General features: G+C 37.1%; 1 protein-coding gene across 1 annotated transcript in view; it reads left to right on the top strand.

Annotated features, from left to right (window-relative positions):
- LOC135197900 (cell adhesion molecule DSCAM-like) overlaps window positions 1-15,480 on the top strand; it is a 457,768-nt gene that overhangs the window by 418,288 nt on the left and 24,000 nt on the right. Inside the window, exons 11-19 of the mRNA XM_064225122.1 lie at window positions 5,114-5,280; window positions 5,470-5,713; window positions 6,191-6,346; window positions 6,609-6,771; window positions 8,081-8,208; window positions 11,857-12,028; window positions 12,512-12,636; window positions 13,364-13,494; window positions 14,074-14,320. Coding sequence (XP_064081192.1) covers window positions 5,114-5,280; window positions 5,470-5,713; window positions 6,191-6,346; window positions 6,609-6,771; window positions 8,081-8,208; window positions 11,857-12,028; window positions 12,512-12,636; window positions 13,364-13,494; window positions 14,074-14,320 — 1,533 coding nt within the window. The remainder of the gene's footprint in view (window positions 1-5,113; window positions 5,281-5,469; window positions 5,714-6,190; window positions 6,347-6,608; window positions 6,772-8,080; window positions 8,209-11,856; window positions 12,029-12,511; window positions 12,637-13,363; window positions 13,495-14,073; window positions 14,321-15,480) is intronic.

Raw genomic sequence — 15,480 nt, 5'->3', positions numbered from 1 at the left:
TGTAGACGAAATCCATAAGCGATGACTGTGCCCCTCTATTTCTTGTAATATAAATTACACAGGTCTGTCCATGATTTATGAATTAGGGTTCAACCATTCGTAAATGTGATGCCTAAATTCTTCCTGCTCCCCTTGTCGTTAGTTGTCAGTCTTATTTTTGCAACGGGAATATGATTCTTAGCTTAATTTGAAAAATATAAATGTCATAGGAAATATTTTTTTCAATCAACGATAGGTTGTCCCCAGAAAAGTTAATTTTCCATGGACAACGAAAATGACTTATGAAACAGGAGTAGATATTAGTTAGATGGGCATTCTTAATATCAATAAAATTGAATTAAGAGTGGCGTTATGTTGATGAAGTAAAGGGTAATTGTTTTCAGAATAATGACGTTAGGTTTGCATTTCTTGTTTACAGGTAAAATTTACTTAGAACGGTAATGAAGTTTTAACTGTATTCTGTGGCTTTGCTTGAAGTAAAATATACTTATTTTCGTATTTTTCGATGAATTGGAGTTCACCCTTACTTTGACGGTACAAGTGAATTCTCCAAGGTTGTATGTTATGCGGGATAGTTCCGATCAGAATCGCTACTATAAAAGAAAATGGCGTAGTTGTTAAAAGTACGTAATCAACTGAATAAACTCGTTGGTCTCTACAAACAGTGGAGCAAAGGAAGGAATGAGGAGCTGTTAAACTGTCCAGTTCAGGCTCTTTACACAACTTCTGCAAGAAAGTAAATCCTGTCTGGTGGCACTTCCCACACAACGTAGCACTAGCTCTGTCTAGAAGTTTTAGAGAGCCAAGTTCACAAGAGTAACTGTGAAGCAAATGAAAGTGAAATAATCTTATGTAAAGAGGAAGGAAGGTCAAGGTTAAGGTTGATGCTAGAGGGTAAAATTAGGTTTAATTATTATATAGCAAATTCACATCTAGCATCTATCAATAAAGTGGAGTTAGAACTTTAGTAGATAACGATTTCTTCGTCACTTTAGTTTAATCCAATTCATTTTGATAATAAATACATAATCAGTATAAGTGAAACGATAACTGACGTTTTACTGAATTATTAATTTTTATTTTGAAAGCTTCCTTTGCTTCATCCTTCTGAATAGACTCGCATACAAAGCTGTTTTCCGAAAAGGAAGGCCGGCAAAATACGTGTTCCGAACTCGGAACAGCGGATTTAAAAGAAGAAAAGGAGAGACGAGGAATTTTGAAAACATTCGCGCTCTCCTCCGAGATACGTAAAAGATAAAACAGAACATTCCATAAACAGAGGGAGCCCAGTGCAGTACAGGATTTGAGAAGGGTATAGAAGAGGATCATACATAAGTATGGAGGATTTTCCGTCGATCCGAGATTCTGTTTGTGTTGGTCGTAGCATTATCTCTCAAGATCCTCCCAGGGCCGTGTAAACATTATGCTTTTGTTCGCTCCGAGTTTGATGCGAATGTTGCAGTTTAAAGACGTGTATCAAGTGAATATATATATATATATATATATATATATATCTATATATATATATATATATAATAATAATATAATATATATATATATACATATATTATATATACATACATATACATATCGAAGCTCATATAACTGAAATTATGTGCAAATAACCCCTTTCAGTCCTACCAATATACAAAGATGGTTTCACCTAAGAAAATAAAAGTAGTAATTGTGTCGAGCCTTGCATGTAGCATCCATATAAATAAATATATATATATATATATAATTTAATAATATATCTATATATATATATATATATATATATATATATATATATTAATATATAATGTAATGTATATATGTTTTTTGTGCTAACGCTAATTTTATCTTTTAAGTTATTGTCAGCCGTAATATTACAATTACTCCTTCGAAGTCAAATTTTGTTTGAAAATAAACGATTCATATATTTCATAACAGATAAGAATGACTGGCTGACATAGAGGGCAAAGTAGGGCGATAGGCGATAACCCCTGTGGGTGTGTATACGTCAAGATTTCTACTTCTCTTCAGTTAGGAAGAGCCGAAGAGAAATTCTTTGGAGTAGCTCTTCATTAATAACAAGAAAAACAGACGAAATATGAAACTTCCAAATGAAGTAAATCCCAAGCGTCCAAGACACAGGCAATAAAACAACGACAAAATAGAGATTTATAGAAACATTAACTGGTTACGCTCTGTAAAACCTATGCAGCGTAAACTGGGCCACATTAATTATGAGTAATGGTTCAGAAAATCCTTCTTTCAAATCTCCGTTTAACAAAATCTGATATTTATTGTCACTGACAGAGATGAGGAATCCAAGAATAAATTCGTTTCCTCGTAATTTTGCAAGAAATTTTTCCTATTGGTTTGGTTTTTGGTAGTGTCATATTCTTTCTCAGATTATAGGTGAAATTTGTATATACTTACAAGACTGGCTGCTGTAATTATATATATATATATATATATATATATATATATATATATATATATATATATATATATATATATATATATATATATATTACTAAGAAATCACAAAAATAAGCACGTGATTTTTGTTTATTAGCTGAAGCCACTGGGAAAATTTAAAAACGAAAAGACAGAGTGCCAAGTACTTTCGTGTATTTAACACATCTTCGGGGCACAATTTGTATATATCGAAGGTTACTTTTAGCTGAAGGAAACAGCTGGATTTAAGCAAAGATGGTGAAGTGCGTATCGGTTGTTCACTTTGAAAGAGATGGTGCACAGTGCAAGTAGATTATGTTTATCAAAAATTTACGAAGAAAGTTAAGTTAACTTAAGAGAACACAGTCATAGACATACCTGGTTTGGATCTAATACCTGCGAAGCTGTGTTACACCCCTTCAGAATTTGGTTGAAAAAGATGATTAAATTCATGTTGAGGTGATGTCTTCATTCACAGAGAGTGAGAGATACGACGGCACTGGAAATTCTATGCAATAAAAATAATTTTGGAGGAGTAAGAATTCTATAAATAATAAGCTGCATTGGAGTAACAGAATTGCCATCCTGAAAGGATCCATATATTTTGAGTGCAATATATGGGTTGCATCGTACCATACGTTCCACAATGCTCGTTGTGCTACCGAAGAAGCTTATAGTACCTGTCTGAAGGCAATTTAAAACTGGGAAACTTTTGCTGTTAATACTTACTTGAACAAATGAAGCATGATTGTGTTAACGCTCTCTCTCTCTCTCTCTCTCTCTCTCTCTCTCTCTCTCTCTCTCTCTCTCTCTCCATTCCTGAAAAACGTTTTATATATAAAAATATATATTTACACATATTTGCCCTATGCAAACGTTCCTGTGTAATACATTCATGTGAATTTGCATTTTATTTCGGACCTATTTGTTTACCAAAACTTGCATGCATGATAATTTATTGTGAGAATCGAAGAGTTTCTGAACGTTTGTTTTATATATATATATATTTCTATATATATATATATATACTATATATATATATATATATATATATCTGTGTATGTGGGTTCTTTCTTTGTATTGATTTCTATGTATATCCATTTATCTGTCCACATTTCGTAATATGAGGAAAGGGAGGAGGCCAGACGTGAATGGATTAGCGGGGCGTTGTCTGGAGTTTCTCCAAAACAGGAGGACGCCTTGCGTTCAGGGAATATTGTCGCGATGAGATCGGGGGTTGGGTAATGGCTACAGTTTTCAACCATTTGTATAAATTCTGACTCGATTCTGCTAAATTTATGGAAACTGAAATGGCCCAGTGCAGAATGATATTTCAGTCGCCCGTGGAATCATATTATAGCTGGTCGTTCCAGGGGAAATTGTCTTTTAAGGACACACTGGAATGCCCCGTAATATTCTCTTCTCGAATTTAAATTCCAAATTTAAATTCCACATTACAAGAGAATGCTCCTGAAGGAGAGAAGTAAAATGCCCGGACTTATAAGATGAATGAGAAGAAATGGGGAGCATTGTAGTCCTTTTCATCGATCAGCGTGATCAATTTTTGCGTCGACAGAATCATGGAGGGCGGTTTAGGGAAAGTGATTGCTATGCAGATGTGTTGGTTATGCTTCGTATATATATTATGTCGTGTTTAGGCGAGCGTCCCCTGTGGTAAACCATCTTGATCCCCCTAAACAATATATTCAAAAATGAAAATCATGTCCGCTGGCGTTAATTGCCAATAATCACCTTATTTAGCATGATTGCCTAATAAACCTCAGAGTTTTGTACCGCAGGAATCGATGTGTGTGTGTGTTTGTGTGTGTGTTGTGTGTGTGTGTGTATTTTGTGTGGTGGCGGTTGCGTTTAATCGGGACGAGAGGGAGGGGGTGGGTTATTATGATTAAGGGGGAAGGGGAGAGGACGGGGAAGGCCAAAGGTCTAATTTTTAATTCAGAAATATGGCGCTTGGGAAATCCTCATTATTTGGGAGAGCTCTTCCAATTTATGAAGATCAGTTGACCCATAATGCGGCGCGTGACGAGATTGTCCTTGTTTTTAATGCAGTTGCATGTGCTACTTCATTTAACTAATTCTTCGTGGTAAATTACTTTAATAACTTCTGAATTGTTTTCGTATTATCCCTGGGTTTGAAACCCACTTTTATCCATTATTCACCTTTGATGTTTATCCTGTTGTTTCGGCTACTTCGTTTACAGAGGTCCGTTACATGCCAATGAAAAGGCTTATTTTTTTATATTCTTGTCTTTGGTCCTTTTTCATTCTTTTCTTTATCTTTCATTTTTATTCACAATCTTCTACGAAGACGATCGGTGATTTTACTTACTGTGCATTTAGGCATATTTCTCTGACAAATTTGCATTCTGTCATTTAGGAATAGACCGGCGATATTGACCCAAGGTTTGATGCCACGTTGTGTAGTCAAATCTCTGATTGTGACTTGGAAAGGTTGCATAGTAGTCTCGTAAAAAAACTTATTGTTCTTTGTTATTTAATGTTTTATATCATAATGCATCATGGGTAATCGTCGTATTTAGGTTTTTAATAACAAGATTTGTAAATTAATGTATAATTGAGTTATTTAGTACATGCTATTCGCTGTTGCTTCAGTGATGGTTATAATTTACCTCTCGTTTTTGTTCAGATGCTGCGCCCCAGTGGTTAGACACCAGCGGTCCACAGGTTGTATCACCAGGGGCTACTGTGACTCTTGTATGTGTAGTTCAGGGGTCACCGCCCCCTGCCCTTTCGTGGACTTTGAGAGGACTTCCAGCCTTAACATCTGATCCGAGAATTAGTGTCTCTCAGAGCGTGAGTGTTGAGAGTATTATTGTATTTTTGGTTCAGTATTTCATCATTTTTCATTGCATGCTTGTGTGTAGGTGTATCTGTAATTATGCATAAATCTGTGTGGAGCACATCAGTATGAGCTTATACATTAATGGTGGCAAAGACAATTTTGTTTTTAAAAAGAAAATTTGCAAAATCTTTCATCACCAGGTGGATGGCGAGAAGGTCACGGGCCGTTTGAATATCAGCAGTGTCAGAGTGGAAGACGGCGGCCAGTGGAGCTGTCTGGCTGAGAATCGCGCGGGAAAAGTGGATCACACTGGACGCCTAAATGTGCGGGGTCCCCCTTCCATACGGCCCATGAGGCCAGTCAGTGTCGTGGCTGGCAGAACGGCTCGGTTCAACTGCATAGTCGCCGGATTCCCCATAGAATCCATATACTGGGAAAAGAATGGTACGCAATGTGACCAACCAAGCTTTTTCCTGATATCCTTTTAATGTTTGCGTTACGAAAGTTAGCAACCATAGGTGCTTAGTGCCGTTAGAACACTTCAAGTGGTGCACTTTTGGTGTTATAAAGGGAGCGTCCCTTCGGCCCTAGCTTGCACCACCCACTTTTCAGCCTTTTACTGCACTCCATTCCTTCTTCCTTTTTAATATTTTGCTGTCCCACACCACTAACTGTTACCTCTTAGTGTAACTGTGGGGTTTTCTCTCAGTTCCACCTGTGGATCTTTCTACTTCATCATCTCCTTTATTTTTTGGATCTCTTGATCTTGCTGTTCAGCCACCTTTACTCCATCTTTTCATTGTCTTAATTAAGCGCCGAATGGCCGAAAGTGCCTCACTTCTTGGCTTGACAGAACAAATTTTAGAAATCATTCAGTTACAAAAGGTAACCTTAGATGAAAATCTGTATATTTTGTTACAGGCGTTGTATTGCCAGTCTCCGACCGCCAAGAAGTTCATCCAAATGGCACGCTGGAAGTCCATGAAGTTTCCAGAGAAGCAGACAGTGGCCAGTATACTTGCGTCGCCGTTGCTGGTGAAAACACCGCCAGAGCGAACTTACAAGTCAATGTGATGGGTAATTAAAATGTTTGCATTGAACTTTTTTTTCTGGTGTCAGACGTCATTCTGCTACAAATTAATTATCAGTGCTGCTTCTCAAGCGGTTATTTTCCAGTTTTTTTTTTTTTTTACGTTGATTTTGTTACATAAGATGATATATAAACATTATACGTAAACTTTAATCCAAATAGTGTTTATACTGTACAAAAGATAGACAAAACAAAATTCAAGAAAAAATCGTTCTAAAAAAATAAAAACTTGCTATAAACCGCCTGCAGTGCCCCCCCTCATCGACGAAAGGATCTTCTCGTTGGGCTCTGGATTTCCTGCCAAGTCAAAGGCGAGGATTATGTGTGTGGTGGAGAGGGGGGACCTCCCCCTCACCTTCACGTGGACGCACGATGGCCGACCCCTCACTCCTGGCCCCACCATCTCCGTCAGGTAGGTGTGGAGTGTCATTTCGGAACATGCGAGGAAGGACTTTGGAGGCAGATTTGTTCTGGAATAGCCAGACACATAACATCCGCATTTACCATTGATAGATCCCAGTTAATTAGTTTGCGTCGATTGCATTTAGCAACATACTTGCCCACGTCTATTGAATATTCCTGGGAAAATATTTCCATTTAATACGTTTTTGATACAGCAGTATTGTTACCATTTTATTTGTTAATTGGTTTCACCGAATAATGACTTATAGCTTTTGCTTTTGAATTTGATAGCGAAACATGGCTTGTATTCAGAGCAGAATCATGTTCACCCATGAAGACTATTTGATTCATTTCATGATACATTTCCGTTACTGTTGTGTCATTTCCAGTATTTTCATTTCCGATTAATCTAAAAATCCACCGATAATTTTACCCGTCAGGTAATTTCATGAAAAGATAGGGAATGCATATTGCACTCCATCTTTTGAAAGCTGGATTGCTTATAAAACTAAAATAAAAGATGCATTTTATAATTCATTATTAATAGCACTGCAAATAACCAACATTTATTTATTTGGTTTTGTACCGTAAAACTTGAATGGTGTTTGGTGTGTTAATTACCAGCCTGATGAGTATATTCATGCTTTAATTTGATGTTATTAATTTCCCTTAACGCAAAAAACGAATTGGGTAATGGGATTCTAACGAAGATTCTGTTAAATACTGCAATTATGCACAGTGCCTTATGCGTTTGCTGTTTTTGTCAGCGGATCAAGTAACAAGCGAAAAGTTTCAGTATACATATTGTTATCAAACAGATGCCAGACACACGCACAGGGGAAATAGTGGAGAGGAGAGGAGACTGTGCCTTTGGCGGCGAAGTGACGAATGTGTTATTATTATTATTATAATTTAGAAGATGAACACTATTCATATGGAACAAGCCCACAGTGACGATTGACTTGAAATTCATGCTTCCAAAGAACATGGCGCTTAGTAGGAAGTAAGAGAAGATAAAGGGAAATACAGAATGAAGAGATTTAACATTAATAAAGGATAAATTAATAAATAATAAATGTATAAAAACGTATTATAATTTCAGGGAAATAGCATTAGGGTAATAACGCATTTGGATCTTCGCTTGAACTTATATTAGTTCCAATTGCACGACATCCTCAGGGAGACTGTTCCACAGTCCAACGGTGCGAGGAATAAAGGACTCTGCGACAGCGAGGCACATTTAGTACTACGTATTGGTGCTGGTGTTCAACCGTCCCGCGAACACGTGATGAGATTACAGACATTCTTCTCCATTGCAGGGCTTTGGATGAGTTCACCAGCGTCCTCCTGTTCGATTCCCTTCGGAAAGAAGACGGTGGCAAGTACACTTGCACTGCAACCAACGCCGTTGCTTCGAGTTCCAGAACTGTCAAACTGGTCGTAAAAGGTATGTCAGCTGACCCTTTGAGTTTCTGGTGATATTTATAAGTATGTCAAAGGTTTTTGTTGGTGTCAGAATTACGTCTGTAGTTTCTTGTGGATGCTGGAGATATTAGAATATATGTCCATTGGTTCCTTACGTCTTTTTGCAATAGTGAAGATGCCATAGTGTCTTGTGGGATTTGGATGGTACTAAAAGTGCGTCACTGATACCTTCTGATTTGCGATCTTTCCGTGTTATGGTTTTTGTATTATAGCGAAAGGTATGTCATTGGTATCTTCGGACTTTTTTTTTTCTCCCTTCCAGAGAGCGTTATTACGAATCCATGATTGTAATTTTAAATCGTTGATAACTGTTGTAAAATCAAAATAAGTCATCATGATTACCGGAAGAAAAGTAGGGAGTAACTTGTACAACAACAACGGATTTATGTTATTGGTGAACCATTCTTACTGGGTTGTTGATTAGATGCAAGAAAATATTTGACAGACAACGTGCAGAGTATAGAACATATTGATGTGGGCACATATGGTGAGAAAAATCACTTAGAAAGAGAAATAAAAGTCAACTATAGGCCAATTTGTAGACCAACATTCAAGTAGGAGCTTCGTAGTTTTTGGTTACATTAGGTCTGTAAAGAACGCAACTTTTCCTCATAATTAGACACGGAAAAACTTGATTAGGATATAAAGGCAATACTTAGAATCTTTACACATATGTAGTTTCCTTAAACGCCTATAGCTAAAACATCATTTTAAGAATGGAAGCAGAGAAATTCATGCTCTGTTGATAATACATGATTACAGTTTCAGAGTAGAACCAGTTCATTTAATAACATAATATCAAATCGAGCAAAGGTCACCTGAAAGACAGAAAAAAGGGTCCAACATTTTGACAATAAATGAGAAGAAAAACAATTTGAGGGAAATTTCCCCTTCACTTCTCGCCCTCCCCCTTCGACTGTTGTTCATCCACGAGGATATGTTGCCTGATTATAATTTTCTCTCCTCCTAAATTAGACTCTTGTTATGTACTAAAGTTAGTTTTTGTTTACTGGTTTTTCTTTTATGACATTTGCTGGTGTTCTTTTTATATTCTGGCATATTTTATATTCCGATTTGGTAATTTTTTTACAAATGCAGAAGAGTTTTGTATCTTTTTATTGTTGTTTTTAGTCAAAAGAAACATAATTGCTTCCCGTTCATTGTTTTGCTGTGTGTGTGTGTGAGTGTGCATAAACTTATTGTGATTATAATTATCCTGTCTTTGTCCCGTATTTTCATACTCGTTTGATTTAGCCTGGTTCTTGGTTTCACTTTTAACATGGGGTGCCTTTTAATCCTTTTAATATCTTAGATCATGCAGGTTATCGTATCTTGCCCCAAATATAAAATTCAATCCATTTACCTAAAACATTATATATATATATATATATATATATATATATATATATATATATATATATATATAGTGTATTAAATTTGTTCTTGACCGTGATATGGAGTTCATCGTCTCTTTACAACGGGAGAACCTCATAACGTTGTGAGTTAGAGGCTTTTTTAAGACGGAGTTCGTGGTTTATTTAATCCGACGTATGAAATGAAAAAATTCAGTGTCTCATTTACATTAAATTAAGGTATGGCTGCTCTAATATGCATTCATACGTGAATAGTAATATACTAGATTATTTTTAAGCTTGATAAGATTTTAAAGAAAAGCTATAAGCTGAAAGAACGAATATGCTGCTCGACCAAGCTTGTTATTCATTTTGCGGTTCGGGCCTTTATCGAAAGAAGAGAGGCTTCGACACATTTTATCGATCAGTCTGAATCTGAAGTAAGTATCACGTATCAACTGTGCGTCATTCGTAATCCTCCTTGATTACTGTTCACTTTCCCCCCTCCGAATTCGCAAAAACTTTCGATTAAATACACCATAAAATGTATCACGAATTTCATTATAAAATTCTCTGTTCTGAAATCACCCGGACGTCCTCCTAATCCCCTTGATCCCAATACTCTGAGGCTGATCAACAAATTTCACGGATGATGCCATGATGCCAATCGATTGGATCTTCTTTTTTGTTATTATTATTTCAGGATTACGATTTACTAAGCCTTCGTAAATAATCAATGGTGATTTTTCTATCCATTTATTTGTTGTTCAGATTTCGAGGGAGGAGGAGGAGGAGGAGGAGGAGGAAGTGGTGGTGGTGGTGGGGAGGAAGAGGAGTGGGCGGAGGAGGAGGAGGAGTAAGCGGAGGAGGAGGAGGAGGAGGAGGAGTGGGCAGAGGAGGATCTATTCCTGTCATAATGATTACTGTTATTCATCCCTATTGATTGGTAAACATTGTATGATCTGAACAGCGAGATCATGTTGCTATTTGCCCCTTCCATTGGTTTAATGTAAATTGACTTCAGAGCCAGATGTGAGGTATTAACCGGGTGTTTATTGCTCAATTGCGCCGAGGTTGCAGTGCTTGCTCTGCATTCGTTACCGCTTGCAAAAATAAAAAGTAATCCATATTTGAAAGTGTAAACAACAGCTCCGGGTTGGTTTGACTTAGCTTTGTAAGGCTAGCGTACACCGGTCTGTCTGTATTTATCTGTGTACAAATGTAAGAGTATTTATGCATAGAAAGGAACGCAGGCGATAGGTCGAGGCAGTGAACGTCATGTAAATTTATATATCGCCGGGCTCAGTTCACCTTTGAACTGAATAAGCACTGATGCTTTTGGAAAGTTAATGGCCCATCATTGCTTCTCGGTGAAGTACCTTTGCGTTGTAAAGCCTTAAATTTTTCAGGGAGCCCGCGATCTGTGTGTGTGTTTTTTTTTCTCTCTCTCTCTCTCTCTTTTACGTTCTGTTAAGAATGCTCTTAAGTTCCAAAACAACTAGCTATGAACATGTCATGACAGTTGTCTCTGAAGAAGATCTAGCATTTCGTGTTACGTGGCATTGCAAGTTTTGTGCCACCAATGTGAATTTGAGTAAGTGTGGGAAACAACGGCAATTTGTAATCGCTGCAAATTAATGGGTGCCATGTGATGCTTTTGAAACACGAGCATGCTCTGTTGATTACAGTCATTGAACTGTAGCTGATAAATAGTGAATATCTTCAATTTGATGGGTACGCTGAGGCCTGCAGAACGTTTGTTTATGGTTAAAGAGTTGAATAGCCAATTTCACACTTTATTTTACAAAATAATGACACGCCAGATGACGTACTGCTGTTCGCTTTATTTTGCCGATAGATTCTTGTGATCCTTATCCCAGCTTTTCATGCTGCATAGTTATTTACCGACGTATTAATCGTGAGTGACTGTATATACTCGATAAAAAAATACAGAGGAACACACCTCCAAAGCAGTTACAGATGGCTTTCTGTAATTAGTAGTTTAAAGCTTTAATCAATTACGGCTACGAATGACATTAAATGTGTAGCGGTTTCTTTTTAGTCGCTGCTAACTAGGCCGTGCCTTTTTTGCGAACTTTTTATATCCGGCACTTTGGTTCATTTGCTGCCAAGGTTAACTGAAATATTTATTCCTCTAAATTGCTATTGTAATCATGGTCATTTTATCGAAGTTAATTTCTAAGAGGATTAAATTTTGCATTTTTATTCTCCCAAACTTATTTTGTTCCATGTTCCAGTTGCCCCCACCTGGAAACTTGAGCCTGATGATTCTTCGGTTGTCGTGGGCTCTGACTTGGTCATTCCTTGCGCCGCCCACGGCTCTCCATCGCCCACCATCACTTGGAGACGAGCTGAGGGAGCCGTCCCCAGGCAGTATCGGCCTGTGACTACTTTGGGAGATAATGTGGAGTAAGTTTTCTTCTCTAGAAATAAGAACGCCTCATGTTATCCTTTTTTTTTTTTTTTTAATTTAGTCACATATATCATCTGTTAATAAATTTCCAAAGGAAGAATTCTCTGTTGAATTTCTGCAATTGACCTATTGGAGGGCAGTGCCGTCAGTGCGCCTCCCGCGGTACACTATAGGTATTACTAATGGTGCTGGAAGCGTCCCTTCGCCCCCTAGCTGCATCCACTTTTCTAGCCTTCAACTTTACCTCCTTTCCCGCTTTTTATTCACAGTTTTGCCGTCCAACCTCTCTGACCGTTATATCTTAGTGCAGCTGTTTTATTCCATTCCCTTTATTTTCTGGATTTCTTTATCTTGCTGTCCAACCACTCTTGTTCCCTCTTTCACTACCTGGAGCCAGTGCCTGGCTGGGCAGCGAAAATTTCCTAAATCACATTAAATTAATCGATATAACTTTTTGTCTGTTGTCTTCCCTTGACCAGTGTTGCCATGAATAGCAGTCTGGTGATCATGAGCATCAAAAGGGACCAAGGAGGAGAGTTCCTCTGCAGTGCTTCTAACGGCGTCGGATCTGACCTTTCCAAGTCCGTCAGGGTCACGGTCAAAGGTCAGTAGAATTTTCAGATTTACACTAAGTCATTCATCACCTATACATTTTCTTTAAAGAACTTTTATGATTTATGTATCACTGTCATTACTCATGGTAACTAAAATAATAAATTTAAAATATGATAAAATGATAATAAGAGTAACTTAGCAGGAAGTTTAGGTCGTAGGCTCAATGATGTAAGATCTTAAAGTTGGTATTTGAGGTCAGCTGTCTCATAAATATGAAAAACGCTCTTGAGTTTTTTAAGCATTATTCCATTTGTTTAGGGGGGTGGGGAGTCTACATCTCAGTGTATTACTTCATATGCTAGATATTTTTTGCTTGCTTCTTTTTAAGTACTTTAGTTTTTCGTGCATAATAATAGTCTAGTTGGATTTAACTTGTGTAAATGTTAAGGTAATATCGATATTTTTTTCCCCCATTTTTTTATTTTCTTTTTATTTGACATCTAGCTTCCATTGTGAGAAGGACTAAAGCACATAATTAGATCTGTCAAAAAAGTCATTCATTCTGGTCTATAAAATCCCTCCTCGTTACGGATTCCTGCTCTTTTCCTGTCCGCCTTTCATCACGGCCACAATCATTAAACTTTTCATCACCGTGGATCTCATGGCCTCCTATTTCTTTACCCTTTTATGCCGCCCTCTTATGATTCTTGTATCCTCATTAACCCTTTTCGTCGCTTGTAAAACCCCTATTCATACGGTAATGTGTCCTTTTTCAGTGCCGCCGCAATTTGAAGAACACGAAGAAAACGTGACCGTGACGGCGGGGCAACGGGCCCGGCTGACCTGCGAATCCCACGGCGACCTTCCCATCACTGCCATCTGGTCGGCGGGGAATCCTCCCACCAGGGTGAGGCCTCTCGCCTCTCAGAATGGGGCTTTACCTTAGAAATTACACTTTTGAGTCGACGCTTATTCATATCCGCGTTATGTAATGACGCGTGAGACATGCATGCGTACTTGGCGTATGTTGTGTGGATTTCGGTGTAAAGAAGGAAAGAAAATAATGGAAATAAGATATTTGTACATTATATATACATACACACACACACAAATATATATATATAGATAATATATATATATATATATATATATATATATATATATCTATATATATTATAAGAATATAGATATAGAGAGAGAGAGAGAGAGAGAGCGAGAGAGAGAGAGAGAGAGAGGAGAGAGAGAGAGCGGACCTCTCTTGATTTAGCATTGTGCTTGAGATTTTTTGGTTACTAAGTACGTTTCAAAATAAGTACGTAGCTATTCCTAGCTATGATAAAGAAGCATTCCTCATAAACTGTACTGGTTCAATTTCTCGAATCGCAGGGAATTCAAACCCAGCCTGAACTAAAGACAAAACCCGCTTTATTGCTATCATCATCTCTGTCGATTTTACATTTACGTGTATTTAATCGTTTTACTTCAGATCTCCAGTTCGGACTCGAGCAAAGGCCGCCTGACCATCAAAGAGACAATCCTCAGCGACGACTCCTCCCTGTCGTCCCCTTCGTCCTCGTCCGCGTCAGCCGGTTCCCTCAACGAGGAGGAAGAAGAAGGCTTTCGGTCCGTGCTCACTGTCAACACCAAGTCCCGCCACGACTCCAAGGTCTTCTTCTGCCTCGCTTCCAACATTTACGGCAACGACACCAAGAAGGTCAATCTCATTGTCCAAGGTAAGCTTTGTCAGCACACGTTATGATTTATGTGTTCTTGTATGTAAATGTGTATATATATACGTATATATATATATATATATATATATATATATATATATATATATATATATGTGTGTGTGTGTGTGTGTATGCATATATATATATATATATATATATATATATATATATATATATATATATGTATATGATATATATATGTATATATATATATATGTATATATATATAGATAGATAGGTAGATAGATATTTGTGTATGTTTAATTTACCTAGTATGACTGTATGCTTATTTCTGTATTTCCATCTTTCAGTTTGAATTTATTTAAACATGCGAACACACATACACACACACACACACACACACACACACACACACACACACATATATATATATATATATATATATATATATAATTATACATATATATAGCCTACATAAATTTGTATGTATGTGTCTATGTACGTATGTGTGTATGTGTAAATAGACTGACAGATGAACAGAATATGCATTTGCGTATTCCCAAGTTAATCATGAAGACTGTTTAGATCTTCTTAATATTACTTGTTATATAGTATACTGTATTGTATTCTGGTGAAGCTTTTTCTCGTAGTTTTCGACTTTCATTATTCTCATGTTCCGTGACAATTCTGTCCCGAATTCTACTTCTACATTTTGCGGAGTCAGTGCGGGTAAATACTAGAATTATGAAAGTGACATCCATCACATGGAGTATTCATTATATCACTGGTAAATACGACCGTTTTGTATTATGATTATGAAGATGATGAATTCGCGTTTTTGAAATATTGAAATAATTTATGATGATGATAAATGAATTTAATGAAACATTTATCATGATTGTGTCTCGTATAATGCCATCCCGATTTTATAATGCTGTATATATGAACATTGTATTACGAGCATTTCCATGTAAATGCTCCGCAATATTTATGAAATTCCCCGGGTTTTATTACGGATATATATTTTTGCCAGTGCTAGGTCCGCTAATGAAAGGCTGGCATCAGTTTTTGAAATTTGCCCATAAAAATCGGGTGTTATTGATCAATAACATCCTGTTTTGTCACAAAGTTTGAAGCTGATGTTATGGAAATCAGGCCGGACCTTCGCTTAATGGGAAAGGAATATTGAAATTCAAACT

The sequence above is a fragment of the Macrobrachium nipponense genome, chromosome 21 (assembly GCF_015104395.2).
Source record: "Macrobrachium nipponense isolate FS-2020 chromosome 21, ASM1510439v2, whole genome shotgun sequence".
NCBI classification, from domain to species: Eukaryota; Metazoa; Arthropoda; class Malacostraca; order Decapoda; family Palaemonidae; genus Macrobrachium; species Macrobrachium nipponense.
Note: the sequence above shows the minus strand (reverse complement) of the source record. Positions and strands in the feature narration are given on the sequence as shown.